A 27827-nucleotide genomic window follows, 5' to 3' on the forward strand; every position below is an offset into this window, starting at 1 on the left:
TTTATTAATTTTAATATACCGACTATCAAATTAATATCTGGCCGGTTGACAATAAATTTAAAAGATAGGAAGACTAAAATAGAATTAGCATATTAAAAAAAATATTGTGTGAACATGAATAACAATTACAAGACATACTAGAGAGTGAGGGAGAGGGGAGAGGAGGGGAAAAGTTACATATTTGAGAAGATGAAAGGGATAGTGGGGTTAGGATAAGACATAGTGGGTGGGGTCGCTTTATCAAAGCGGTTTGTTGCTGGTAAGAAGATGGGAGATGAGGTGTCTAAGTGTTAGTGAACGCATCGCGGAATAGGAAAGTTTTTAGGCCTGTCTTAAATTTATCTAATCGTTGTTCATCGCGGAGTTCCTGTGGTAGGGAGTTCCATAGGGTTGGGGCAGTTACTGCGAAGTTTACTTTTCGTGTATAGTAAAAATCTTTTATGGAGGGAATGAAAAGGAGTTTTTGATCAGTTGATCTTAATGTGCGTGGAGAACATTGGGGAATGAGGAGTTTATCAAGGAATAAGGGCAGATGAGACTGTTTTATTTTAAAGGAAAGTAAGATGATTTTGTAGGTGATACGGTGGGTGATGGGGAGCCAATGTTCTTTTTTTAGAAGAGGAGTGACATGGTCATATTTGCCAATTTTGTAAATAAGTTTTATTGCGGTGTTTTGTATTAGTTGTAGGCGTCAAATTTCTTTTTGAGGGAGACCATTGAGAAGTGAATTGCAGTAGTCTAGATGGGAGATGACTAATGAGTGTATCAGAATGGTGATTGAGTTGATCTCTAGGACAGAGGTTAAGGATCGGATGATGCGTAATTTGAAAAAACAGGTTTTGACAACTGAACTTATATGGTCGTGGAAGGTGAGATCCCTATCGATGGTGACGCCTAATAGTTTTATTTTAGTGTCCATTTGGATTGGAGTAGATTTGATTGAAATATTTTCCAGTAGGGATTCTGCGGTTTTGATTGGAAGAATATGCCCTCTAAATTGCCCATATAACTTCTGGACTTAGGCACTGGATAGGACAATACCAGAGGACTTGAATTTATTAGGATTTATTTACCGTCTTTTTGAAGGAATGTGCTCAAGGCGGTGTACAGTAAGAATAAGTCAAACGTAAGCAGACAACTGCAGCAGTAAAAATATTCAAATTACAATCAAAGAATGGCACAGTATGCTACATTACAATGTCAATATAATACATGGTAAAACATTTTAACAGACAGCATAGGGTATAAGCAAAGATGGAGCATATAGATAGATAAGATGAGTAGCAGCAGTAAGAAATAAGGGGACTAATTTAAAGAATTTGCATATGAAGTCAGAATGGTGCTTGAGAATTCATAGCTAGGGTAGGAGCAGATAAACATGTTTTGCTATAGTATGTACATGATTTCCAGAAGCCGATATCATTAGCCATTGCCTTCCTATTGCCTCATGTTAGACCTAGAAAGCCTAATCTGTAACTGTGCATTCCAGAGAGCCATTTTAAAATCATTCAGTGGCAATGCAGATTGTATTCATCAGCTGGGTTGACATACAGAAAAACCAGTATCAGATAGTTAAACTTGAGGCACAGTTGTAAGAGAAATAAGTTTGGCAGGTTGACATAGCCGGTCTTACCTGATCTCACTACCCCAATGCTTTAGGGAAAAGTTACTTGTGGATAAGGGGCCTGTTGGCATCTGATGAACAGTCTGCTCCTCTGCCAGCTCCTCAGGAGACATTTCTACAGCCAAGACAGTTCGGGCTTCTTCTGCAGAGTCATTTGGATCCAGAATGCTCAGGTAATCTGAAAAGGGGAGCAAAGGAATATTGGTACAAGTTTCAAGTTTATTAAAAGTTTGTTGTACACACAATATCAAAGACTTCAATGCGTATGACAATTTAAAATGAGGAGGCAAAAATAAAACAATTTATACAAACATACAATGTATATACACAAATAATTAGCGATACAAAAGTGAAGAGGGGTGAACTGCAATCTTTGAAGAAAGTAAGAATACATTTAGGGAAAAAACAACATCAGGAGGGTGATGAAGAATGTTTTAAAAATATGGCTAAGCCTAAAAGAGAGGATAGGGGAGATTGTGACCTATACATAAGGTCTGGTTAAAATTAAGTATTTCAGCCTGGGATTAATGATAGATGAATTATCCTATCTATGTCTCAAATGCGTCTTTGTACAGGTGGCATTTTAATGTACTTTAAAATTTTTCTAATGACATTTTCCTATAATCTACACCTATATTAACAAGTTGCAGAATTAACAGACAAAAAAAACCCCCTACATAGTAATTCATAAGCTAAAGCGGTGTATCACAGGCTCAGGGCCGCAGCTGGAGGGCCTCAGTGTATGCGGGGACATCGATGCGATGACATCAATGCATTGGCCTCTGCGCATTTCCAGATGCCCTCCAGCTGCGGCACCGAGTTTAATGTGCTGCGGCGTCAAAATGTTTGCGGGACACTGAGCTAAAGCAATGCTTGCACTTAAATGGCCATAACAGTATCAGGTAGTTGGCAAGGCTGAAGTATTCCCTATGAGTTTTGTAATAAAACACACTTCCCCCTCCCCATTCGCGGTTTCCCTACTCGCGATTTCACATAATCGCGATTTTTTTTTGGGGGGGAGGAGGAAACCCCCCCATATTTTTGTCTTCCCCCCGGCATCACCTGGTGGTCTAGCTGGTTTTCAGGGCAGGAGCGATCTTCCTACGCTCCTGCCCCGTGCAGATAGCCATTAGGAAATGGCTGTGGGGAGTTCCCGTAGTCTCTCGAGAGATTACGGGAACTCCCCACAGCCATTTCCTAATGGCTATCTGCACGGGGCAGGAGCGTAGGGAGATTGCTCCTGCCCCAAAAACCAGCTAGACCACCAGGTAAGGCCGGGATGCCAGGGGAAAACAGAAGGGAGGTAGGGGTGGGTCAGAGCCGGATATTTGCGGTTTTTCACCATTCGTGGTCCGGCTCTGCCCCTATCCCCCGCGAATAACGAGGGAGAAGTGTACAGCACCTAAGAGAAAACAGCTTTCAAAATGAAGGGTTTCTTCCAGATTCTGGCTGCCAGGCTGCTGACACTTGGCTGAACATCAAAGTTTCTGTGATCAACAGGGCATTAGAACACTGCCAGGCCTTAAGAGATACTGTCAAGATCCAAACTATGGAGAAAGTGTCAGAATATAATCTACCGCAGTAGGGTTCTACGATTACAGAATCAGGGTTTGCTCAGTGATCCATCACTAAGGCTTGTGAATACAACTAAGGCTCGAGATCGGGCTGGCTCAGTTGCTGGTCCAGGGTTGTGGAACCATTAATTCAGATATAAGAACATAAGAACATAAGAAGGTGCCTCCGCTGGGACAGACCAGAGGTCCATCTTTCCCAGTGGTCCGCTCCCGTGGCGGCCCATCAGGCCAATCGCCTGAACAGTGGTCCCAGACTAATTTTGTAACTTACCTCTAATCCTATCCCTAAACCTACCTCCACTCCTATCTGTACCCCTCAATCCCTTTGTCCTCCAGGTACCTATCCAAACCTTCTTTGAAGCCCTGTAGCGTGCTCCTGCTTATCACATCCTCCGGTAGCGCGTTCCATGTATCCACCACCCTCTGGGTGAAAAAGAACTTCCTGGCGTTTGTTCTAAACCTTTCCCCTTTCAATTTCTCCGAGTGCCCCCTTGTACTTGTAGTTCCCCATAATTTGAAAAATCTGTCCCTATCTATTTTTTCTACACCCTTCATGATCTTGAAGGTTTCTATCATGTCTCCTCTAAGTCTCCGCTTTTCCAGGGAGAAAAGCCCCAGCCTTTTCAGTCTTGTCAGTATATAAGATTGGAAATGGATTTACTGAAATTTAGGAAACATGATTTTTCCAAGATGACTTGGGTTATGGGTTGGATGACTTATGATATGAATTTGTATAAGAACATAAGAAGTGCTGTACTAGGTCAGATCAAATGTCATCTACCCAGTATCTTGCATCCAACAGTGGCCAAGCTAGGTCACAAGTACAGTAAAACCTTGGTTTGCAAGCATAATTCGTTCTGGAAGCATGCGTGTAATCCAAAGCACTCGTGTATCAAAGCAAATTTGTCCATAGGAAATAATGGAAACTCAGACGATTCGTTCCACAACCCAAAAACTTTAATACAAAATACTGTACTGTATAAAATAAAAATATATACAGCAAAACAAATAACCTGCGCTTTACTTTTGAATAGAATTGTGGCTGGTGTGAGGGCCATGAGAGAGAGGATGAGGTTTATTGTGTAGACGACTTTCACTATTACAGATTCATTGCTCACTGGAATCGGTTTCTTTCTTTCAATATGCGCACTTGTACAGCACGCTTGAACTGCGGGTGAATTGGGCGCGATGCTTTTATTCCGTTCAGCCGCGCTCAGCGCGAGATGTGCGTGCTTGAACTGCGGGTGCTTATATTATGTTCAGATGCGCTCAGCATATTGTGCGTACTTGACATGATACACATATACGTGCTCGTACTGCAAGACAACGCTCGTTTATCGAGTTAAAATTTAATAAAATGTTTTGTTCGTCTTGCAAAACTCGCATACTAAGTTACTTGCTATTAGAGAATGACACGGTGACAAAATTCATCACCGTTCCCGTCCCCGCGGATAACCGCGGGAAACCATCTTCATGTCATTCTTTAAGGAGAGAGGGAAGAATCAGAGTATGAATGGCCACAACCACTGACCCTCAAGCTTTCTTTGAGGAATGCTGGTGTAGAAGGACTGAGGTTGAAACAGACACTACAGAATGACAGTCTCTGGTATCCAGAGCAGATATTGTGATGTCATAATGCCTCATTCCACCAGTGCCTAAGAGCCAATCACATCGGTGATGTCACAATGGCTTCATTATCCTTGGCTCACATAAGAATCAGAGTATGAATGGCCACAACCACTGACCCGCAAGCTTTGCTTTGAAGAATGCTGGAGTAGAAGGACAGAGGTTGAAATAGACACTATAAAATGACATGGGTTTATTTCCCGCGGTTATCCGCGGGGACGGGAACGGTGATGAATTTTGTCACCGTGTCATTCTCTACTTGCTATCCAAGGTTTGACTGAACTTCGCAAAATCCCCAAAAGTAGCAAGATTCCATACTATTAACCCCCAGAGATAAGCAGTGGCTTTCTTCAGGGATACCTTAACAACAGTTTATGGACTTTACCTACAAGAACTTATCCAAACCTTGTTTTAAATCCAGCTATGCTAACTGCTTTTACAACATCAGAAAAACAAGACAGTTGCCATACTGGGACAGACCGAAGGTCCATTAAACTCAGTATCCTGTTTCCAACAGTAGCCAACCCAGTACCTGGCAAGATCTCAAAGAATAAAACAGATTATTTGCTGCTTATGGAGCTTAAGTATGTATTGAGTTTAAAAATATTCTCCTATTTGTTTTACAAGTATTTGTTATGTAACGTCAGAGACTAACAGACGTGCCATGCACTTTCTGAAAAAGTAAAGAATTGGTTTGACTAAGATCTGAGAATCAGGAAAGTAACTTCTTCGAAAATGGCAAGACCAATGAAGACAAGGGATCAAATTTATTTTTAGTTTTGTAGAATGAATTGCTGAATTATTTGTGGAAACTGAATAATATTCTGCCCTTTTATAAGAAAGTGAAGGCCTATTTCTTCTAAGCAGCTTTCACTTTATTGAACACTAAGGGCTGTTATGCACAAAAAAAGCTCTATAAAAGCTGGAGGACAGAACACATACATATAGCATGATGTTACAATAGTGGCCGTCAAGAATCTCCGTTGGTATTTGCTTTCATTATGTAAGAGGATTAAATAAAAAGCAATGCCTCCACCTCCATAATTCATGACTAGATGGCAGCAATGACGCCCTACATGTTTTAACTGGTTCTTTGAAATCTTTCCTTGTCACCAGTTGGTGACAAGGAGAAATTATGTATTAAGTAATCGTTTTCTTTCCTTTAATACCAACACATCATTCCAGACTAGTGGGAATGTTCTACATGCAGATCAACAGATAAGACACAAAGAAATACCATACCAACTCTTGTATCCCGTAAATGTCAGCTAGGAATCATTGCGGCTTACACAATAGAATTGCTACAGAGACATAAGATATTATATAGAAAATGCATGAAAGGTATCATGCATGGGACTGCATGGGAATGGGCCAATGCACTGAGAAAAAAAGGTGAATTTTCAGTGCTTTCCTGAATTGGAAAGTATGTGGGTGTTTGTCGAGGGCTGCCCGGGAGGTTGTTCCAGATTCTGGGCCCTCTGAAACTCAAAGGTGGTCTCAAAGACGGCCTTCCTCCGAACATGTCGGGTGGAGGGGTGTGGAAGTCTCCATCATTGGATTGTCCTTGAGTTGTGGAAGGATTTTGTGATTTGGATAGAAGAAGCGAGTCAATCTGAGTTTTCGCCGAATATGGCCTTATGTACCATGCATGCTACCTTGAACTGAACCCTGCTTCTGACAGGCAACCAGTGATTTGCCCCTTTAAGGGCTCCGTGCAGGCATTGATATTTAGTATTTTGACAGTCACAGCAGTAAAGGATCTTCAGAGGAAGTATTACTATGCATGTAGCCATTGCCAGTCCATTCCCATAGCAGGACCGATTAGAGATTGACAGCAGACCCACAAGGTAGGGCATTGTAGTCAGTGTTGAAGCAGTGCTATAAAATTCAGTGACACCACTTAATAGGCTGTGTCAGGATCGTTATGCATTCTTGACTCAGAAGAAAAACAGTAGAAACACCTCAGTCGCTCCCTGAATGCTTTAATTCACGTGCAGAGAAATTATATCAGCTCTGGAATAAGTCCCTCTCAACTTCTGCATCAGAATAACTCAAACAAGTAACTCCCAAAGAGGCAGCATTGTGTCCAGTCTACATATGCTTTAGCTTCTATAAATAGCATTCAACCCCAAAGCATCCTTGCTTGGGCGAACAAGGGGGGAGACACAGAGAAGTGATGCAGCACCACTGACTATTCCTTAAGAAGTTGTCTGACATCAGCTTCTTCCAGAAATAATTAAAAACTTGGATCAAATGAATCAAAAACACCATCCTATCCATAACCGACCCAGTGAGTTGCCATCCACTGCAGTCAAAGACATTTAAAAAAAATATATCATTGCTTGCATGGAGCCCTTAAAGGGGCAAATCACAGTAACTATTTTACTTGTCGCCATTCGCTGGTCAGCATTTAGAACAATCTCACCAGTCTGAACTGATCTATAGGATGAAAAGGAAGTATCTGTGTGAAGAGGCAATTTTACTACTGCTTGTGAAATGGAAGCATTCAGCGAGCACTCATTAAGCAATGTGCTATTATAAAATTTCTGACGGTTGAAGGAGTGTCTCCAAATTAAATTCACCCAAACACGCAGGCAGTTTATGGGAGTATCTTCATCAATGTGAAAATAAGCTACCTCCTACAAGTAGCAGTAAATCAGGTTATTTTTCCCAATTTAGTTACCATTTTATATTTATCCATTAAGTCTAGAAGCCTAATCCTCCAGTCTTGTAATGTCCTCCTGCAATTTTTCACACTCTGCATGGGAATAAACAACTGTGAATAATTTTGTGTCCATTGTTTTGAGTGATCCTCTAATTGTCTTTTATGAGTTTGACAGCTTTGTGTGAGATTGGGATGTGAGAGAGGACGAGGGGTGGTCCCCCCCTGGGTGCCGCCTTGGCAGGGGTGTTGGCACCTCTCTCCCCACTTCCATGCACCCTTCCCTGCCCCCTGGTACTTCTTCAAATCTTCACCGGCCACAAATAGCACCTCCTACCCGCTGCTTGTGCTGGCCTCATCCCTCTCTCTGACATCACTTCCTGTTTGCAGGGACCAGGAAATGACATCAAAAGGAAGGATAAGGCCAGCGCAAGCAGTGGATAAGGGTGCTGTTTGCAGCCAGTGTGATTTGAAGAGGTACAGGGGTGAGGTGGGGGGGGGGGGAAGAACATCAGGACAGGGAGCATGGTGTGGCAATGTCAGGCACATCCACCCTCAGCACAAACTTCCCTTAATATGTGTCATCTGTAAATATGATTGCATTTCAGATCATTTATAAATGTTAAAAAGTATTGGTCCTAGTAAGATCCCTAGGGTAATCCACTAATCAACTTCCACCATCTAGAGAATTGGCCAATTTAATCTTACTCTGTCTTCTAACCTTTCAACCAGTTTTCCATCTACTAGAGAACATTGCCTTATATCCCATGAATTTTTAATTTCCTCAAAAGTATCTTATTAGGGAGTTTGTCTACAAAATCATGAGTGGAGTAGAACGGGTACAAGTAGATTGATTTTTCACTCCGTTAAAAATTACAAAGACTAGGAGTCACTCGAAGTTACAGGGAAATACTTTTAAAACCAATAGGAGGAAATATTTTTTCACTCAGTGAATAGTTAAGCTCTAGAACGTGTTGCCAGAGGTTGTGGTAAGAGCGGATAGCGTAGCTGGTTTTAAGAAAGGTTTGGACAAGTTCCTGGAGGAAAAGTCAATAGTCTGTTATTGACAAAGACATGGGGGAAGCCACTGCTTGCCATGGATAAGTAGCATGGAATATTGCTACTCCTTGAGTTTTGGTCAGGTACTAGTGAGCTGGATTGGCCACCGTGAGAACGGGCTACTAGGCTTGATGGACCATTGGTCTGACCCAGTAAACTTATTCTTATGTTCTTATGCTTTGTGAAAATCTAGATACGCAATTTTGTTTAGTCTCCTACATCATTTACTTGACTTTTTCTTTTGGCCTTATTTCCCCTTTTTTCAATGCAATGTTGTGAAAGACTGCATGCTCTTTCCAAAGAATGTGCACTATTTATGACAAAAAAAAAAAACCCTCCACAAAATTTCAAGGGTTTCCCCTATTTTGTGCTAAAAACGGACATGAAAATATGACACAGGAAGTGTTTCCCATGCCATTTAAAATGAATACACATCCCTTCCCTCATCCCCAGCTCCCAAATGGTTGAGGGATATGCAAACATTTTCCTACAGTCCATGAAAGCTTGTTGAGAATAATTTTGCCTACATACACAAACTTGTGTATGATTAAAACCAAATGTATTTTCTGTTACAAGATCTGCTTATGCTTAATAAGTAATGTTAAAAAAAGTTAATGCATAAAAAGCGCTTACGATAGGGAAAATTAACTGATGTTTCCCACGTATTCGTTACCATGTACATGTGGTTTTAATGAAAGCTTTTATTTGTGTTCACCCACCAATGTGTTTCATACTTACGCTGGCTTGAAGTGCTATATCTGTGACTGCACCAGCCTTCTATAAAACGTTTCCATCTATCAGTCCACGCCTCAACAAGTTTTCAATAAATCTAAAAGCCAGTCCAAAAACATAGGAGCCAACAGCTGAGAACTCTCTCGCTTCTTCTTCCCTACCTCACCAACAATGTCTTCAGTGATGTTTGGGGGGGGGGGGGAATCAATTGTAGATCTTTCAGAAACTAATTTACTGAGGCTCTTTTCCTATTCTGCGTCTGTGGGCAAACAAACTTTTGGTTGGTTTTTTAAAAAATAAATCTTTATTAATTTTCAATTCGTGAACAGTGCATTAAAAATATACATACAATTAACATCATAGACAGCACTTACAATCAATCAAAGAACACTACAAAAATTTTTCCCCCTTCCCTCCCTAATTCGAGAACAAAAGCAAAGTGCTTTAAATTATGCATACAATTAATATCATAAAACAGCACTTGGATTCGATCAATGAATACAACAAAATATATTACCCCCCTCCCTGGATGTGCAAATCAGTTCATAGACAGTAACGCGGAAGACAAAGGCGCGCGCCGACAACTGAGCGCAAGACGGAGGCGTGCGCCGAAGAAAAAGACTGTTTTTAGGGGCTGCGACGGGGGGTTTTGTTGGGGAGCCCCCCACTTTACTTAATACAGATCGCGGTGGCATTGTGGGGGGAAAAGTTAAACAGGGAAAAAGTTAAGTTTTCAGTAAAATGTGGGGGGTTACAACCCCCCACAACGTGGCACGATCTGTATAAAGTAAAGTGGGGGGGATTCCCCCCCACCCCCCCGTCGTAGCCCCTAAAAACAGTCTTTTTCTTCGGCGCGCACCTCCGCGCTGCGCTCAGTTGTCTGCTCGTGCCTTTGTCCCGGCGCGCTTTTGACCTGACACCGTGCAAATCAAATAGGAAATAAAGGCATAATCCAACTAATCAGAGTTAACAAAATTTGTCAATGGACCCCCAAGTTAATTTAAATAGTTTATTATGACACAATATTTTCATATTTATAGCATAAGCATAATGTTTCCCACCAAAAGGAAAAATTAAGTCTGTCCCAATTTTTCCAGTTCTTGGTAATCATTTGCATACCTATCCCAGTCATAATGATAAAGAGTCTGCTTTTATACCTTTCTAATGGAGGTTTAATTGACAACAATGTCCCACAGATTGCCACCTCATAGGACAACGGAATTGACGATTCCAGTATCAAATTAATTTGTCCCCATATTGATTTCCAAAAATTGAGTATCAAGGGATAATAGAACAACAGATTATCCAGTATCCCCTATTTCAAAATGACAGTGGCAAAGAAACTTTTGTGAATCAATCACTTAAAACTAAATTCTATATAGGAAAATTAGGCATCGATAAAAAATTAGAGCCAAGTGCTACTCTATAAACAGTGCTCAGAGTTGGGCACCATTTATAAAATAGTGTTTGGTGTGAGGATTTACAACAACTGAAACCTGGTATAAGTTATTGGCCTGCAAATTCCAGAAGGCCCTGATCCACCCATGCCTCTCCCATAGCTGTGCCCCCTTTTTGGATCCAAACATTGAAATGTAGGTGCCAAGATCCACACATAAATAATGCCAATTACAGCTGACAATATTATTCTCAGCGTTTATTGGCTCATTTGCTAATTGTGCATGTAAATTGGATGCATGCCCATATACAGAATTAGGGTATTAATTCTGCAAATCACTGGAGGCAGCCAGCAGCCTCTGTCAGCTGTGTAACAAGTGAAGCAAAGAGGCAATTGCCTATTTATTTCACATAAACAGCATGGTCAGGGTCCCACCAGTCATTCTGTCTATCACGCCCTTACCCCAGCCTCTCTTTCTCATACTGTATATCCTCCCTCAGCCTGCCTCCCTCAAAGGGGGATGGGACTTGTATGGTTTACACAAATCAAAGTGGTTTCCATATTTTAGACATATTTTTTTACCTGGGGCAATAAAGTATTATGTGACTTGCCCAGAGTCATAGGGAGCTGCAGTGTATATCGAACTTAGGGTGCTGCGGCAGCTGCTCTAACTACTAGGCCACTCCACTTAAAATCCCTCCCCCCCAAACCAGCCTTCATCTAGTCTCTCCTTCTGTCATTATCTGTCACTCCTAGACAATTAATGTACTTTGGAATCTGACATATCCCTTTGACTTATTTGTCTAACTGTCTCAGCAACATATCTCCCATCTCAGAACTACAATTCAGTTCTCTTGTAGCTTGAGTCACCCAGTGCAGGAAATCTGAGCTGGTCTCAGGGTTTCAAGCCCTGTGAGACTTCCAGAACTTCCCACACTGGGCAGCTCAAGCTTATGAAGAGCCAATTTGTGGTGTGGAGTGGAAAATGTGTTCAGTTTTCTAGCTGGGCAGGTTTCACATCAAACTAAGGTAGCTTTGAAGGCCAGCTGTAGAAAATTTCTGGCCTTGGTGGGCTCTGATTTTTTGGTCTCTTAAGTTGTGTGGGTGGTATCTCTTCCTCCTCCCTTCCAGTCCTGCCCACAGTGGGAAACTCCTACTCTCTCAAATCTTCCCCCCCCCACCTCCCCAAGTCTGCACTGTCTTTACTTCCATAGGTCCCTGGCAGCAGCAGCAGCAGCATATTCAAACATAATGCCCGAGACTAGCTCCGGAACCTTAAGAACATAAGAATTGCCACTGTGGGTCAGACCAGTGGTCCATCGTGCCCAGAAGTCCGCTCATGCGGCGGCCCCTAGGTCAAAGACCAGTGCCCTAACTGAGACCAGCCCTACCTGCTTACGTTCCGGTTCAACAGGAACTTGTCTAACTTTGTCTTGAATCCCTGGAGGGTGTTTTCCCCTATAACAACCTCCGGAAGAACATAAGAACATAAACATCGCCTCTGCCGAGTCAGACCATGGGTCCATCATGCCCAGCAGTCTGCTCCTGTGGCCGCCCCCCCAGGTCCATGACCTGTAAGTGACATTTTACCTAAAACATTTTATTCCCTAATCGTATAATAACCCTGTATAGTAACCCTCTAATTATACCCTTCAATCCCCTTTTCCTTCAGCAAATCGTCCAATCCCATTTTGAATCCCAAAATCGTACTCTGCTCTACCACCTCCTCTGGAAGCACATTCCAGGTGTCCACCACCCTCTGAGTGAAGAACTACTTTCTAGCATTTGTTCTGAATCTGTCTCCTTTCAATTTTTTTGAGTGCCCTCTTGTTTTTGTTTTCCCCGCCAGTCTAAAGAATCTGTCCCTCTCTACCTTCTCTATACCTTTCATGATCTTGTAAGTTTCTATCATGTCCCCTCTAAGTCTCCGTTTTTCCAGGGAAAAGAGCCCCAGCATCTCTAACCTTTCAGCATATGAAAGGTTTTCCAAGCCCTTTTATCATCCTTGTTGCTCTTCTCTGGACCCTCTCGAGTATCGCCATATCCTTCTTAAGGTATGGCGACCAGTATTGAACACAGTACTCCAGATGCAGGCGCACCATCGCCCGATACAGTGCAGGATAACTTACTTCATTCTGGTAGTGATACCTTTTTTGATAATGCCCAACATTCTGTTCGCCTTCTTTGAGGCTGCTGCGCATTGTGCCGCTGGCTTCATTGTTTTATCCACCAAAACCCCCAAGTCCTTTTCTAGTTTGCCTTCCCCCAGTACCATCCCCCCCATCGTGTAGTTATACATCGAGTTTCCTTTCCCTATGTGCAAGACTTTCTCTACATTTAAGCTCATCTGCCATTTATTTGCCCACTCGCTCAGTTTGTTCAGGTCCCTTTGTAGTTCTTTACATTCCTCAACAGTTCTAACCCTACTGGAGAGTTTTGTGTCATCTGCGAATTTTATAACTTCACACTTCGTCCCTGATTCCAGGTCATTAATGAATATATTGCACAGCAGCGGTCCCAGCACTGACCCTTGCGGGACGCCACTCGTGACCCCTTTCCAGTCAGAGTAGTGTCCCTTTACTCCTACCCTCTGTTTCCTGTCTGCCAGCCAATTTCTGATCCATCTATGCACATCCCCTTCCACCCCGTGGTTCCACAGTTTCCTTAGTAGGCACTCATGGGGTACCTTGTCGAAGGCTTTTTGGAAGTCCAGATATACGATGTCTATAGGGTCACCTTTGTCCAATTGTTCGCTTATCCCTCGAAGAAGTGCAGTAGGTTTGTTTGGCATGATCTTCCTTTACAGAAACCATGCTGGCTTGTTCTCATCAGATTATTTTTTTTCTATATGCTCATTGATACTGTCCTTGATCAATGATTCAGCTATCTTCCCGGGAACTGAGGTTAAGCTCACCGGTCTGTAGTTCCCTGGGTCGCCTCTCGATCCTTTTTTGAAGATAGGTGTAACATTCGCTATCCTCCAGTCCTCTGGGATTACCCCTGTTTTCAAGGATAGGTTGCAAATCTGCTGCAGCAACTCCGCTGTTTCGTCTCTGAGCTCTTTCAGTATTCTTGGGTGGATTCTGTCTGGGCCCGGAGATTTGTCAGTTTTTAATCCATCTATCTGTTTGAGTACGTCTTCGAGGCTTACCTCCATACATGATAATTTTTCCTCTTGATCCCCCTTGAAGATGTTTTCCGGTTCCAGCACGTTGGATGTGTCCTCTTTTGTGAAGACCAACAAGAAGAATGTGTTTAATCTGTCTGCCACCTCTTCTTCCTCCTTCACCACTCCCTTCCTGTCTCTCTCATCCAGGGGTCCCACCTCCTCCCTCGCCGGCTGTTTTATTTTCACATATCGGAAGAATGGTTTAAAATTCCGTGCCTCCCTTGCAAGTCTCTCTTCATACTCTTTTTTTGCTTTTCTGATCACACGGTGACATTCTTTTTGATGCTTCCTGTGCTCTTTCCAATTTTCCTCGGTTTTATCCTTTTTCCACTTCCAGAATAATTTTTTGTCATCTCCTATCACATTCTTAACTTAATTGGTTATTCATGCCGGGTCTTTTGCTTGATTCTTTTTGCACCCTTTTCTAAATCTGGGTATATACAGGTTTTGCGCTTCGTTTTATCATGTCTTTGAATAAGGACCAGGCTTGCTCCACTGTCTGTGCTTTCCTGGAGCTGTTCCTGAATTTCCTCTTTCACCATTTGTCTCATGGCATCATAGTTCCCTTTCTTGAAGTTAAACGTTGTTGCAATGGTTCTCTTCCCCTTTTGCATTCCTATTTCCACTTTGAACTGGATCATCTTGTGATCACTGTTTCCTAATGGTCCCACTACTTCCACTTCCTTGGCAGGTCCTTTCAGCCCGTTGAGGATTAAATCCAGAATAGCTGTCCCTCTCGTTGGTTCCTTGACAAGCTATTCCAAGAAGCAGTCCCGTACAGCCTCCAGGAACTCCGTTTCCTTTGTACATTTTGAAACTCCATGGCTCCAGTCTATCCTGGGATAGTTGAAATCTCCCATAACTAAGGTGTTTGTGTTTTTACATTCTCACCTCAACTCGGCTCTCAGTTCTTCATCCTTCGCTTCAGTTTGCCCAGGTGGGCGGTAGTACAGTCCCATCTTTATCTCGGCTCCCTTTCTTCCTGGTATTTTAGCCCATAGTGATTCCAGTTGGTCATCTGTCACTGCTGCGTCCACTCTGGTCGAGTGAATGGTGTCCTTTATGTAAAGTGCTACTCCGCCTCCTTTCTGATTTGTCCTGTCTCTTCGGTAGAGCTTGTACCCTGGCAGTACTATGTCCCATTTGTATTCCTCGTTCCACCATGTTTCCGTGATCGCTATGATGTCTAGGTTCTCATCTTTGGCCATGACTTCTAGTTCCCCCATTTTGTTCTTTAGGCTTCTTGCATTGGTATACATGCAGTTCAAGTCTTGGTATTTTTTTTTCCTTATTTTCCCTTGCGGTTCATTTTTCTTTCTGTCCCTTTCCTGTCCTGCAGAATCCTGATTATTGCCTCTCTTGTCATCCCCTTGTGATACGTTCTTATTTTCCTCCTTTTGTTCCTTCCCTTCGCCTTGCTCCATTTTGTCTTCCCCTTGTAGTACACTCCTCCTATCCTCCTCTTGATTCATCCAGCTCCCTTAGTTTTTCAGCTCCTGTTTTGTGCCATTTGTGTCATCCCAGCACTTTCCCCACTCAGTATCTTTTCGGGATACTGTCTTCCAAATCATCGACACCTGGTCGACTGTCGGCTTTCCCCTTCTTCTTAGTTTAAAGCTTGCTCTATTCCTCTCCTGACGTTGTTTGCTAGTCATGCTCCTGACTGCTGTGCTCAGGTGTAGTCCATCTCTCCTGAAGAGCTTGTTCTTGCCCCAGAACGTTGTCCAGTTCCTCACGAAGTGAAATCCCTCTTCCTCACACCATCTCCTCATCCACGCATTTATAGATTGTAGTTCCGTCTGTCTCTTCACATCAACCCTCGGTACTGGCAGGATCTCCGAAAACGCTATCCTCCGAGTCCTCATCTTCAGCTTCTTTCCTAAGATCTTGAACTGTTCGGTAAGTGCATTCCTGCTGTAGTCTCTCCTGTTGACATCATTTGTCCAGACTTGGACTATCACTGCCGTCTCTTCCATCTCTACTCCTTCCAGGATCCTTCCAATTCTGTTGACAATGTCCTTAGTTCTTGCTCCTGGGAGACAGGTCACTAGCCGATCCTCTCTCCCTCCTGCTATGTGACTATCCACCTGTCTTAGGATTGAGTCTCCCACCAGGATTGCAGATTTCCCTTTTTTCAGCTTCCGCTGTGCTCGCAGGTCTGTGTCCTTGGTGCGCTTCGTTTCTTCTCCCTCTAGGCACTGGTAGGATCTTGCCTCTTCTTCCTGCGAGTTTCCTCCATGGGATCCTTCTGCCTTGGTGTCAGATGGTTTTTGTCCTCCATTTAGTGCATCTTCCTTGTTCCTGCACTGCTCATGTTCCTGTTCTTCCACTCTCCTGTATGCATCCTCAATGAACTTCTCGAGTTCCCTGACTTGTTCCTCAATGTGCCTCTCTCTCATAGGGTCTTCGGCTGTCTGGAACGGGTCTTCAGAGATGTAGAGTCCCTCCAGTTCCCGGATCTTTTGCTTCAGACGATTGACTTCGCTCTTCAAGCTCTTCAGTTCCTGGCATCGTCCGCACACATATGACTGCCTCCCCGAGAGGAGGTAGTCATACATGTGGCAGTCCGTGCAGTACACTTGGAAGCTCCAGTTTTCCACCACTCTCTGGGTGAAGAAGAACTTCCTTACGTTTGTACGGAATCTATCCCCTTTTAACTTTAGAGTGCGCCCTCTCGTTCTCCCTACCTTGGAGAGGGTGAACAACCTGTCTTTATCTACTAAGTCTATTCCCTTCAGTATCTTGAATGTTTCTATCATGTCCCCTCTGACACATTCCATCCCACAGAAGTTGTATCAAGAGGCGAGACATTATTGATTGTAAGTAGCATGTGCTATTTGCTGCCAGAGGTTGTGTTGTTCCTAAGGAAGCTTTGTAAAAGGAAAAGATTCAGGGACTTGAAATTCTGGATACCAGGGTGCAAGGACAGTCAATAGTGTCAAATGTCTTTCTGAGATCCAGCAGCACCAGAAGACATCATTATCCTTATCCATGAGTTTCCAGCAGTCATCAACGAAGTTGAGAAGGATGGTTTCAGTACTGTGGTATTTCCTGAATCCAGATTGGAAGGCAAATAGAGCTCCTTGTTTGTCGATCAAAAAGAGTGAAATTGGTTTAATACCAGTATCTGGTTTTTTCCAGTATCTTGGACAGGGCTGTGGAGTCAGAGTCGGAGTCGAAGGAAATTTCGGGTACCTGGAGTCGGAGTCAGAAGTACAAAAAACTGAGGAGTTGGAGTCGGAGTCGGAACATTTATCTACCGACTCCATTTTTGAACTTGGCATACCAATCACGAGCGATTCTTTCAGCTATAGCACCCACTATATACACAGCACAAATGTTGCGAGCAGCTTCTGCGGCCTTAGAACCTTGATTAAAAGCAAAAAGAAGGTGGTGTCGAAAATGCTCATTTCTCTCAACTTGACATTCCATTTTAACGATCTGAAAATTAAGTGGAGTCTGAGTCGAGGAGTCGGAGAAAATTTTGGGTACCTGGAGTCGGAGTCTGAAGTACAAAAAACTGAGGAGTCCACAACCCTGATCTTGGAGACGAAGGGTAGGTTAGAGGCAGGTCTAAAGTAGCCGGGCATATCAGGGTCCAGTGTGGCTTATTTTTAGGATCAGTCTGATGACCGCTGACTTCCAGTTTGTGGGCACTATGCCTGTTTGTAGAGAGGTGTTGATGAGAGGAAGGATGAAGTCTACAAAAGTGTCTTTTACCTCCACCAGGAGTCCAGGTTGGAGCCGGAAGGGCAAACAGCATCTAGTCTCTCGGCGATGTCATCATGGGAGACTGTTTCAAAGTGAGTTTGGTTTCCAAGTTTATTTAAATTTTGATAATCCACTTATTTTTCTAAGCGGTGTACATTGTTAAAATAATTAGGGATACATAAAAACAAAACAGACACAGACCTACAGAAAAAAAGGGTGCAAGGGCAGAACTACATTGCTGATAGGAAAGAGACAGAAAAAGGGTAAAAACATTAGGGATGGGTTCCATCTGATTTAAGAATTAGAAAGGAATCTATAAAAAGGCATCATTAAATAAAAAGGAAATTAGATTCAATTTAAATTGTTCTAGTATAGATTCCTCATATAGTTCTATAGGCATAGCGCTCCAAAGCATAGGAGCATTAACTGAAAAGATGGTTGAACATGTCGTACCAAGTTGTCTCAATGGATAACAAATGTTAATTATTAGAGTGTAGGGTTCTAGTATGGTGAACGGAATAAGGAGTCTGTTGATAAATTCAGGAAGATCAGTTGTAAAAGTTTTAAAGGTTAATAACAGAATCTTGTAAGTAATTTGATGAGATATCGGAAGCCAGTAGGACTTCTTCAAGAGTGGCGTAACATGATCATATTTCTGGGAGTTAGAAATCAGTTTTATGGTGGTGTTTTGGAATATTTGAAGACATCCGAGCTCTTTTTGAGGTAAACCTTTATATAAAGCATTACAATAAACAAGTCATGAAATAACGAGTGTGTGGACCAATATGTTCAATGACAATGGTTCGTGTAATTTTGTAAGTGATCTAATGCATCAGTGACACAGCAGAGGGAAGGCCCCAGTGGGAAAGGATACAAAGCAGCCTGTTCAGTGCGCTGCTGCCATCACTGTTTTGGGATGCCTCAGAGGTATGTCAGTCTCATGGTGGGAGGGATGGTGGGGTTCTCCTGCACAGGGGGATGGGAGGGAGGGGTAGAAAGATGCTGTAGAGCAGGGGTAGGGAACTCCGGTCCTCGAGAGCCATATTCCAGTTGGGTTTTCAGGATTTCCCCAATGAATATGCATGAGATCTATTTGCATGCACTGCTTCCAATGCATATTCATTGGGGAAATCCTGAAAACCCGGCTGGAATACGGCTCTCGAGGACTGGAGTTCCCTACCCCTGCTGTAGAGGGAAGGCCTGGCCTGGGCAGGAAAGGCCACGAAGCAGCCCGTTCAGAACACTGCTGTTGCTGCTGTTTTAGGAAGCCTTGGAGCAGAGGTATATCAGGTCTCACCGGGGCGGGGGGGTCACTGAATTGATGAGTCCGATTTTTTTAATATGTATTTATCTTCCCCTCCTACTGCTGATGGTGGGAAGCAGCCCAGAAATAATGGAAGCCTGGATTTTTTTTTTTTTTAATAGGGATGGAGCCAGAGAGTGTCAGGGACATTCAGGGGGGGGGGGGGGAGCTGCAGAGTTGATCTTAACTAGGGCTTATTTTTGGGGTAGGGCTTATATTAGGAGCCTTTTTAAAAATCATGCTAGGGCTTATTTTCAGGGTAGGTCTTATTTTGGGAGAAACATGGTAGTTGTTCGGAGTAGTATTTCTATTTAGCCTCCAGGGTGGCTTCATGCAGTTCCTTCATTTGGACCTGTCACTGTTAAGCCTGGATTTGTACCATTTTCTTTCTGCTCTTCTTAGTTCTCTTTTCTTAGTTCTTAAGTCATTGGTTTAACCAGGGGGAGGAGTATTTGCAGGGATAGTATTTATCTCTTTGACCGAGGCTAGCCCTTCATATAGGTTTTTTACCTCATTGTGCCAGTCCATGGCAGCCTCATCAACAGATTCAGAATTGGGTTTTGATGTTCCCCCTAGGTTTGAAAGGCCATTGGAGAGATCCTTTAAGTTAACTGTGTCATTGTATATTATCTTACGTTGGGGTTGCTCCATGGTTGAAGGCTGATTCATTGTGTAGGTGTGGTTAAATGTGATAAGATGATGATCAGACCAGGGTACTGGTTTGGTAGTACAGCTTGGAGTTTGCATAGTATCTTTTTGAATAAGGTCCGCAGATTGAATTGACGAGGGGACCATTTGTTCCGATAGTGAAATGATGAAGTCTGCCAGGGATCTGGTTTCATTTGGGTAGCTTGTGAAGTTAAAGTCTCCAAGTATGATGACTTCATTGTATGTGATGACCAGTTTGCTAAGTACGGATAGCAGGTCATCTAAGACAGTCATTGGAGAGTGTGCTGCTCTGTATATCAAGGCAAAGGTTAGGTCTCTGTTGTGGCCCACTGAGAAAGTGAGGCACTCTAATGCATCTAGTGTGATGGCGTCTATTAGTCTTGGGTTGAGGTTGGACTTGATGGCAACTACATCTCCACTGCTAGTGTTGGTGTATGAGCAAGCATACCTGGTGGGTAAAGCATACCTAAGGTAGCTCCATCATTGTCTTTGAGTCAGATTTTGGTAATTTGGAAGATGTCCCAGTTGTCTGTGAGGAGGTCACTTAATATAGTTTTTTTGATGTTTATAGACCTTGCATTTGCCAGTGCCATTTTGAGGTTATTGGGTGTGGGTGAGGTGGTTGGGATAGGATTAAGATTATCGGGGTCTGTGTGATAAGGATTTCCTGTGAGGAAGGTGACAGCAGTCACCATATCTACCCTGGCCTGTGATGACTGTGATGGGAGAATGATTGTTGGCAATGAGAGTGATTGGCATGAAATAGGAGAACATAGATTGTGGCATTGGTACTGAGATGGATAACCTGGACATACAGGCCTACCTTGTGGACGACTACCTTGTGTATGCTGGACACTATAGACCTATATTTTCCCATAGCCAGGCCCGGCCTGTACCTTGCTGTCTGTGAACACATGTATCCTTTGCAATGCTAACCCAGCTGACCTCTGCTACAAAGTTTTTGTCTCCATTCCCTGCTGGGAGGATATTTCTTTAAGGTTCTGCTGAACTGTTATCAGTGCTGTATGACTTCATATGCCAGGCACCCTGGAAAGCCATAAAACATTTATAATGAGCAAGGATCCCTGCAGGATGATGTGGGTGTAGCAAGATGAGAGAACTTGGTACCAAAACATTCTCTGAACCGAGTTATGGGAAACAAGCAGCTGGACTGTTGAAAGGTCTCCTTTGCCAACTTTCAGCATACAAGGAAGGACACCATCCTGAAGATGCATAGAATTGTAAAACAACTAATTAGCATCTGCAAAGTGATAATGATCTCAGAGCTGGAGAAAGAAAGTTCACCAAGAGTTCTCTGTTTCTGCAAGCCCCCCCCTACTGGGGAGGGGGTGGGTGGGAGTGAAAGAGGCGTGGACTGAGAGAAGGAATAGTTAGGTGTACATTTTTCCAATAGGGGGTCACATGACCAGAATTCGGGGATGTACTTTTTGGAACAAAGGAAGAATTTCTCTGTATAAAAAACATGTGCATCACAGATAGGGTCAGAGAGATTCACTTACTTATGCTACGGGGAACTGCTAGCCCCCTGCTAAGCATATGGGTGAAGTTCTTCTCTCCATTGCATATTCTGAACTGACAATATATTTATTTATTTCTGCTATGTCTTTGCTGCTATAATTTTGTAAGCCATTATACTAACAATAAACAAATATTGTCTGTTTTGGAAGATACAATGCCGTCTCGTAATTATTCCAATGAGGTAAACAAAGCAGCCTTTACTTCAGTACAATGAAGGTAGTGTAATTTAGAATGACTGAGATAGCTAGGTTGAGGATACAGAGTTTTGGTAGGATTTGATTGGGTAACAGGTAGGGTATGTTGGGGACGACTGGTGGGTGTGTCTATATATGTAATATAATCCTAGTGCTGGACTGGTTGTGTAGGTGGCTGTAGAAACCATCTCAAAAAGGCTCCTGATAGTTAGGTTGGAGCTATATACAATACACAGGATTTGACAGTGCAGAAAGGCAAATAAAGAAAAACTATGCTGCAATATCAGTCTGTAAGGTCAGACTGAGGGTTCAGGAATGCTGAATCAGCCCTTATGGCTGGAAAGAAATAGTCACAATAGAGTGTGCCATACCATGGCTTGTGCAGGCTAATGTCAAAATTGCTGCCCCTCTTCCAGAAGAAAGCTGCAGTGTGGATAGTGGGTGAGAAGAATGTAGTGCAAGTCAGTTTCAGAAACAACTGTTAGCAATTTTGGCTCACATCTGCAGGAAGGAAGTTGGTGAGACTGACATAGGAAGAATTAGGCCTGGTAAGCACAAAGAAAGAAAATGGAGAGACTGGATCTGAGGTAAAGGGGAAGGAAGAAAGATTTGAAAGGTCTGGGTCTGGAATTGAAGGGGAAGAGTACACAGGAGACTGGAACTGAGGGATAGGAAGAGAACAGTGGGCTAGGATCTGAGGAAGGCAAACAGAACGTGAAGAGTGCAGAGGAAACATGAGCTGTTGGGCGAGTAGAAATTATTCCTTGGGAACAAAATGCAGGTTTCAGATTTAGGTGTGAGTTTTGGAGTCAAGCCTCAGATTTCATTTGGTACACTGCAGGATAATTACTTGCCCTCACATCTTACTCTAATAACAAAAATGCTTTATTTCGTGCCAGGTTCATGCCACACAAGTTCATAGGAAAGCCTTCTTACAGCCGAGGCCTAGAGTCTTGGCTGCAGGTAGGTTGGCTCATTTAAAGATTTCCTTGCAAATACTTAATGGTTACACAGGGTATACTTTTATGGATCCCACTCATCTTCAGAAATATTTGTGAGAACATTCTTGGGTGAATGAAGGTTTTTTTTCCCTAGAATTGTAGGATTCCAATGATTATGAATGGGGAATGTTATAGGGTTGGTTTGATAAGAGATAATTTGGGGAGGTATTCTCCTAAAATTCAGCAAGATATTACTTTTCTGTCTTTTATTAGCTATTTCATTTCTTTATATTGGGATTCTATTATAGTTTTATTTGATCTTACTTTGTACTCTAGGTTATTACTGTACTGAATGTGCATGGTAATTTAAAAAAAAATCCCTTTGCTATGCCGCCTATTTCTAAAAGGTTTCTACCCCTTACCCACATTATCCCTTCCCGAAGAGCTCAAATCCTTGATGGCTACAAGTGATAAGAACATAAGAACATAAGAAGTTGCCTCCACTGGGTCAGACCGAGGTCCATCTCGCCCAGCGGTCCGCTCCCGCGGCGGCCCATCAGGTCTGCGACCTGTGAAGTGGTTTCTGACCACTTCTATAACCTACCTCAAGTTCTATCTGTACCCCTCTATCCCCTTATCCTCTAGGAACCTATCCAAACCCTTCTTGAATCCTTGTACAGAGTTCTGGCCTATCACTTCCTCCGGAAGCGCGTTCCATGTGTCCACCACCCTCTGTGTAAAAAAGAATTTTCTAGCATTTGTTCTAAACCTGTCCCCTTTCAATTTCTCCGAGTGACCCCTAGTGCTTGTGGCTCCTCTCAGTTTGAAGAATCTGTCCTTATTTACTCTCTCTATGCCCCTAAGGATTTTGAAGGTCTCTATCATGTCCCCTCTAAGTCTCCTCTTCTCCAGGGAGAACATCCCCAGATCACAGGAGAGTCACAAGACACACAGCAGTGTTGAAAAAAAGAGCACACTAAAATGCATTTAAAACTGGTTAATCCTTTCACTTATGTTTGCTCAAAAGAATTAGTCATCATCTATGGTTTCAAGTTTCAAAGCCTGGAAAATAGACTTTGGAAGTTTATGGTTAACAGATGGAACATGCGCAGTCTACATTATGACCTAATCTGTTTATCTGCATTTTCTTTTACCCAAATTTTGGTTTTCAACATCCAGAAATCTTTTTCATTATCAAAATGCATTTCTCTCTCTCATTTTAGCATCTGACCAACTAAAATAAAGACCTGCCATTTTTAACCAGACCAAAAGCCCTCAAGTCCAGTGCCCTGCTTCCAAAAGTGACCAAGTCAGGTGACAGGTATCTGGCAAGACTATAAAAACTGAACAGATTTCATGCTGCTTAAACCAAGAAAAGCAGTGGATTTCCCTAACTTCACCTGATTAACAGCAGCTTATGCACTGCAGCTCTGGAAACTTGTCCAGACCTTTTTTATAATCTGCTATGCTAACTGCTTTGACCATATTCTACAGTTTAAATTTGCACTGAGTGAATAAATATGTTTTCAGATCTCAGCAACATTTACCCTTCAACTCCACTCACGATTTTATAGGTTATCTAGCTAGATCTCTCTCTTTTCAGCCATTTCCAATGTCTCACAGTGTGCTTGTGAATTGGCAGCTTTAATTTTGTCATCTTCTGTACACTTTGTTGTTTCATTGTTCCTGTTTCCAGATCATTTGTAAGTAAGCTAAAAAGCACCAATATCAAAACAGATCCTAGAGGGCAATCTGTTATCTTTTAATCTTTTTCCATTCAGAAAACTGACAATTTAGCTCAGTGGTCTCAAACTTGCAGCCCAGGGGCCACATGTGGCCCGCCAGGTACTATTTTGCGGCCCGCGGTCTGTACTAGTGCCTACCGCTCTTTGCAGCGCCCTCCGGCTTCCCCCCTGGCCTTCCGCTCTTACCTTCAGATAATTACCGCAGCCTGCAGAGAGGATTTCCAGTGCTGTAGCAATTCTTGCAAGCTGCCGTCATCCTCTGCAACACGTTCCCTCTGCCGCAATCCTTCCCCTGACATCAGAGAAAGTGCGGGACCGCTGCAGAGGCCGATGGCAGCCTGCAAGGAATGCTACAGCACTGGTGATCCTCTCTGCAGGCTGTGGTAATTAGCTGAAACTAAGACCGGGAGGCTAGGGGGGAAACTGTAGGATGCTGCAAAGAAGGGGGGTTTGCTAAAGTTGAACTTAATCTATATAGTTATTTAAATTATATGCAAGAATTGGAACAAAATGAGTTCTATTGGCCAATGAGGAAGGCTGGCTACTGTCATACTCAAGAGTTACATGAAATAGGGCACTCGGGTGTAGCCGCTGAGGCCATAGAAAGTTTGATGAAATATTTCTATTGTGATTTTGAAGATGATGAAGTAATCTATAAGTTTTTGCAAGAATGAAATTTCTGCAAAACATGAAGTGATATATAATTGAATACAATAGAGTGTGGCACGAATTTATTTGATGACTGATGAGCAAAGAATGGGGGAACATGCAGGCCTTTGGGGCAGGGGGGGGGGGAGATTTATAAACTATAAAGAGTTTTACCTCATGCAAAATTGTCATTTCTTTATTTTTTTCTGTGGCCCTCCAAGTACCTACAAATCCAAAATGTGGCCCTGCTAGGGTTTGAGTTTGAGACCACTAATTTAGCCCTACTCTGTAGCCTACCACTTAAACCTCCTCTTTAACTAAGGCACGCTAGATTATTTAAATCGGCTAGTGCGCCTTAGTAAAAAGGACTGCAAAGTGTACTATTATGGATTGGAACTTTCTTTTTTTTTCAATTTCTTCTTTTCTCTGTTCTCTCATCAGGAAATTTGATATAATCATCTGGATTTTCACAAAGCATTTATAGTTCATTTTAAAAACTTTCTATACCGCTCTGACAGCGCAGAGCAGAGAGGTATATACAATCTAAAACAGCGTTATCAAACTCAAACCCTTTGTAGGGCCACATTTTGGATTTGTATGTAGTTGGAGGGCTGCAGAAAAAATAATTAAAGTCTTAAAGAAATGACAACTTTGCATGAGGTAAGTACCTACAAATCCAAAATGTGGAGTATCTGAAATTATCAGAAGCAATTAAGGAAAGATTTATAAACTATTATTATAGTTTATAAATCTTTCCTTAATTGCTTCTGATAATTTCAGCTATACACAACTGAAAGCAGTGCAACATGCAAAAAGTAGTGAAAAACTATCAAAGTATCAACTGAAAGAGACAAGATTTTGGACCAACTATTTTGAGGCCCTCGGTATTATAAAGAATGATTCTTTATGGAAAACTTGTGCCTTAAGGGTCCAGCGGTCGCGTCCACAACCGCCTTCAGCTCTCACCTCCTTCAGAACTGGACACACGCATAAGCTGCACTGCCTCTAACAGTTACCTTACATTCTGGAACTTTGCCCGCCTCACTGCTGTACTCTCACACAAGCGCTTTCCTGCATCTGTACACGATGGTGAGATGAAGTGGAGAGGAGAATCGCGTACAGATGCAGGAAAGCGTTTGCGTGAGGTTACAGCAGTGAGGTGGGCAACGTTCCAGAATGCGACCGCCAGACACTACTGCCGGACACTGAAGACACGAGTTTTCCATAAAGAATCATTTTTTATAATACCAAGGGCCTCAAAATACTACCTGGCAGGCCGCATGTGGCCCTCGGGCTGCCAGTTTGAGACCACTAATCTAAAATTAGAAAAACAAGAAAGAACCTCTAATGGTAATAGGACAGTAATGTATAAATTACCAAAAAGCAAAGAGAAAAGGGTATAAGAGATAGGAGTGGGAAGACGGACGGGGTTAGGGAATGTGGAGAACAAGAATGAACGTGCTGAGCACACATGAAACAATCTTGGTCAGGTTATATCATCAAATACCTGGTTGAAGAGCTATGTTTTTAAATCTGACTTAACATTTTTAAATGAAAAGTTATATTGATGGGGAGAGGGAGATTATTCCAGGTGTGTGGTGACAAGATACAGAAGGTACTGTGCCACCTTGATTCTAACACTGCTGTCTTAGAATTCGGTAATACTACGCATTGATTATTTTGGAAACATTGGACCTGGCTGGGACATAAGGAACTGGAAGACAAGATAGATAGTCTAGGGCAGTGGTTTCCAACCCTGTCCTGGAAGACCACCATGCCAATTGGGTTTTCAGGATAGCCCTAATAAATATGCATGAGAGAGATTTGCATATAAAAGAAGTGACAGGCATGCAAATCTGCTCCATGCATATTCATTAGGGCTATCCTGAAAACCCGATTGGCCTGGTGGTCCTCCAGGACAGGGTTGGGAATCACTGGTCTAGGGTATCAAGTCTACAGGCATTGAAGGTGAGAACTGTTCTACTGGTAACCAGTGATGTTTCTTCAGTACGTGTGTTATATGGTCAGAACATTATGCTTGACACATCAATCTAATAGTCTAATAATGTTTTGAAGGGTGGCAGTGCAGTTTAGATTGTTTTGAGGGCCAGGTCATTTTTGAAAAATGACGCGGGTCTGTAAGTGATCTTTTTTTCTAAATGAATTTGACAGGTTGATAAGCGGCTTGGAATGTGTGAGTGTTGATTGGTTGCTGGTTGGTAATGTTTTGTAAGGGAGGATATTTTTTGCCATGGCATCGTTGTTGATTCCGGCGCCATTATTGAAGACAGGACTCCCGACAGTGTTAGTGAGGCTTTAAAGGTTTTGGCGCCCGCATTGTCTGAGAGAAAGTGATGTGTGTTCTTCAGTCCTGTAAGTTTATTTTATGGTATTATTTAATACATGCTTGTTAGAATGATTATTAATCGTCCACCCTGTGTTTTGAACGGTGGGGGTGCTGGTGAAGTTGCAATCGATGGTCACAAATTTCTAACTATGAAGGGGGTGGTTTTGTTCGATTACGATACATGTAGTTGATCCAGTCTTTCAGGATGTGCTAGCTTTGGTATTGTTATTGTGTCTTTTGAGTTTGGGTGTTTGGAATATCTGTTGGTTTTATATGTGTCCAAAACAATTGGCAAAAGCCTTTATCTCAATAAGAATAACACCCGCAGCTCAAATATTACAAAAATCAAATACTGCTAATAATAATGAGATTTCAGTACAGGCTCAGTCAACCCTTCAAATCATAGTTAGCCCCAGGCAAGTGTTTATAGATGACATCATAAGTTCCCCTCTTTCAGTTGGTCTAGTGCTAGTCATCTATAAACACTTGCCTAGGGCTAACTATGATTTGAAGGGGTTGACTTAGCCCTTACTGAAATCCCATTATTATTAGAAGCATTTGATTTTTACAATATTTGAGCTGCGGGTGTTATTCTTATTGGGAGGTAAAGGCTTTTACGAATTGTTTTGGACTAGTTTTCTACTTTATTGGAATTATTATTATTTTTGGTTTTTTGAAGCCTATTTGATTTTATATGCGTTGTAGGTATGCGTTGTGGATACTTCTGTTCTATTAAGAGTGATTTGGAACATGGCTGCGTGGAGATTATTGTTTCCCTGATCTCCTGAAGAAACACAGTGCGAAACGGGCCCCATCGAGATCAGAAATTTGAAATTCACTGATTAAAGCTAAGTTCCTGTTCTGATGTATTTTGAAAATGGGAATTGT

General features: G+C 42.5%; 1 protein-coding gene across 1 annotated transcript in view; it reads right to left on the bottom strand.

Moving 5' to 3' along the window:
- Positions 1-27827, bottom strand: part of TBC1D2B (TBC1 domain family member 2B) — a 134542-nt gene that overhangs the window by 59238 nt on the left and 47477 nt on the right. The window contains exon 3 of the mRNA XM_033920189.1: positions 1634-1802. Within this exon, the coding sequence (XP_033776080.1) occupies positions 1634-1802 (169 nt within the window). The remainder of the gene's footprint in view (positions 1-1633; positions 1803-27827) is intronic.

Source organism: Geotrypetes seraphini, chromosome 14 (genome assembly GCF_902459505.1).
Source record: "Geotrypetes seraphini chromosome 14, aGeoSer1.1, whole genome shotgun sequence".
NCBI classification, from domain to species: domain Eukaryota; kingdom Metazoa; phylum Chordata; class Amphibia; order Gymnophiona; family Dermophiidae; genus Geotrypetes; species Geotrypetes seraphini.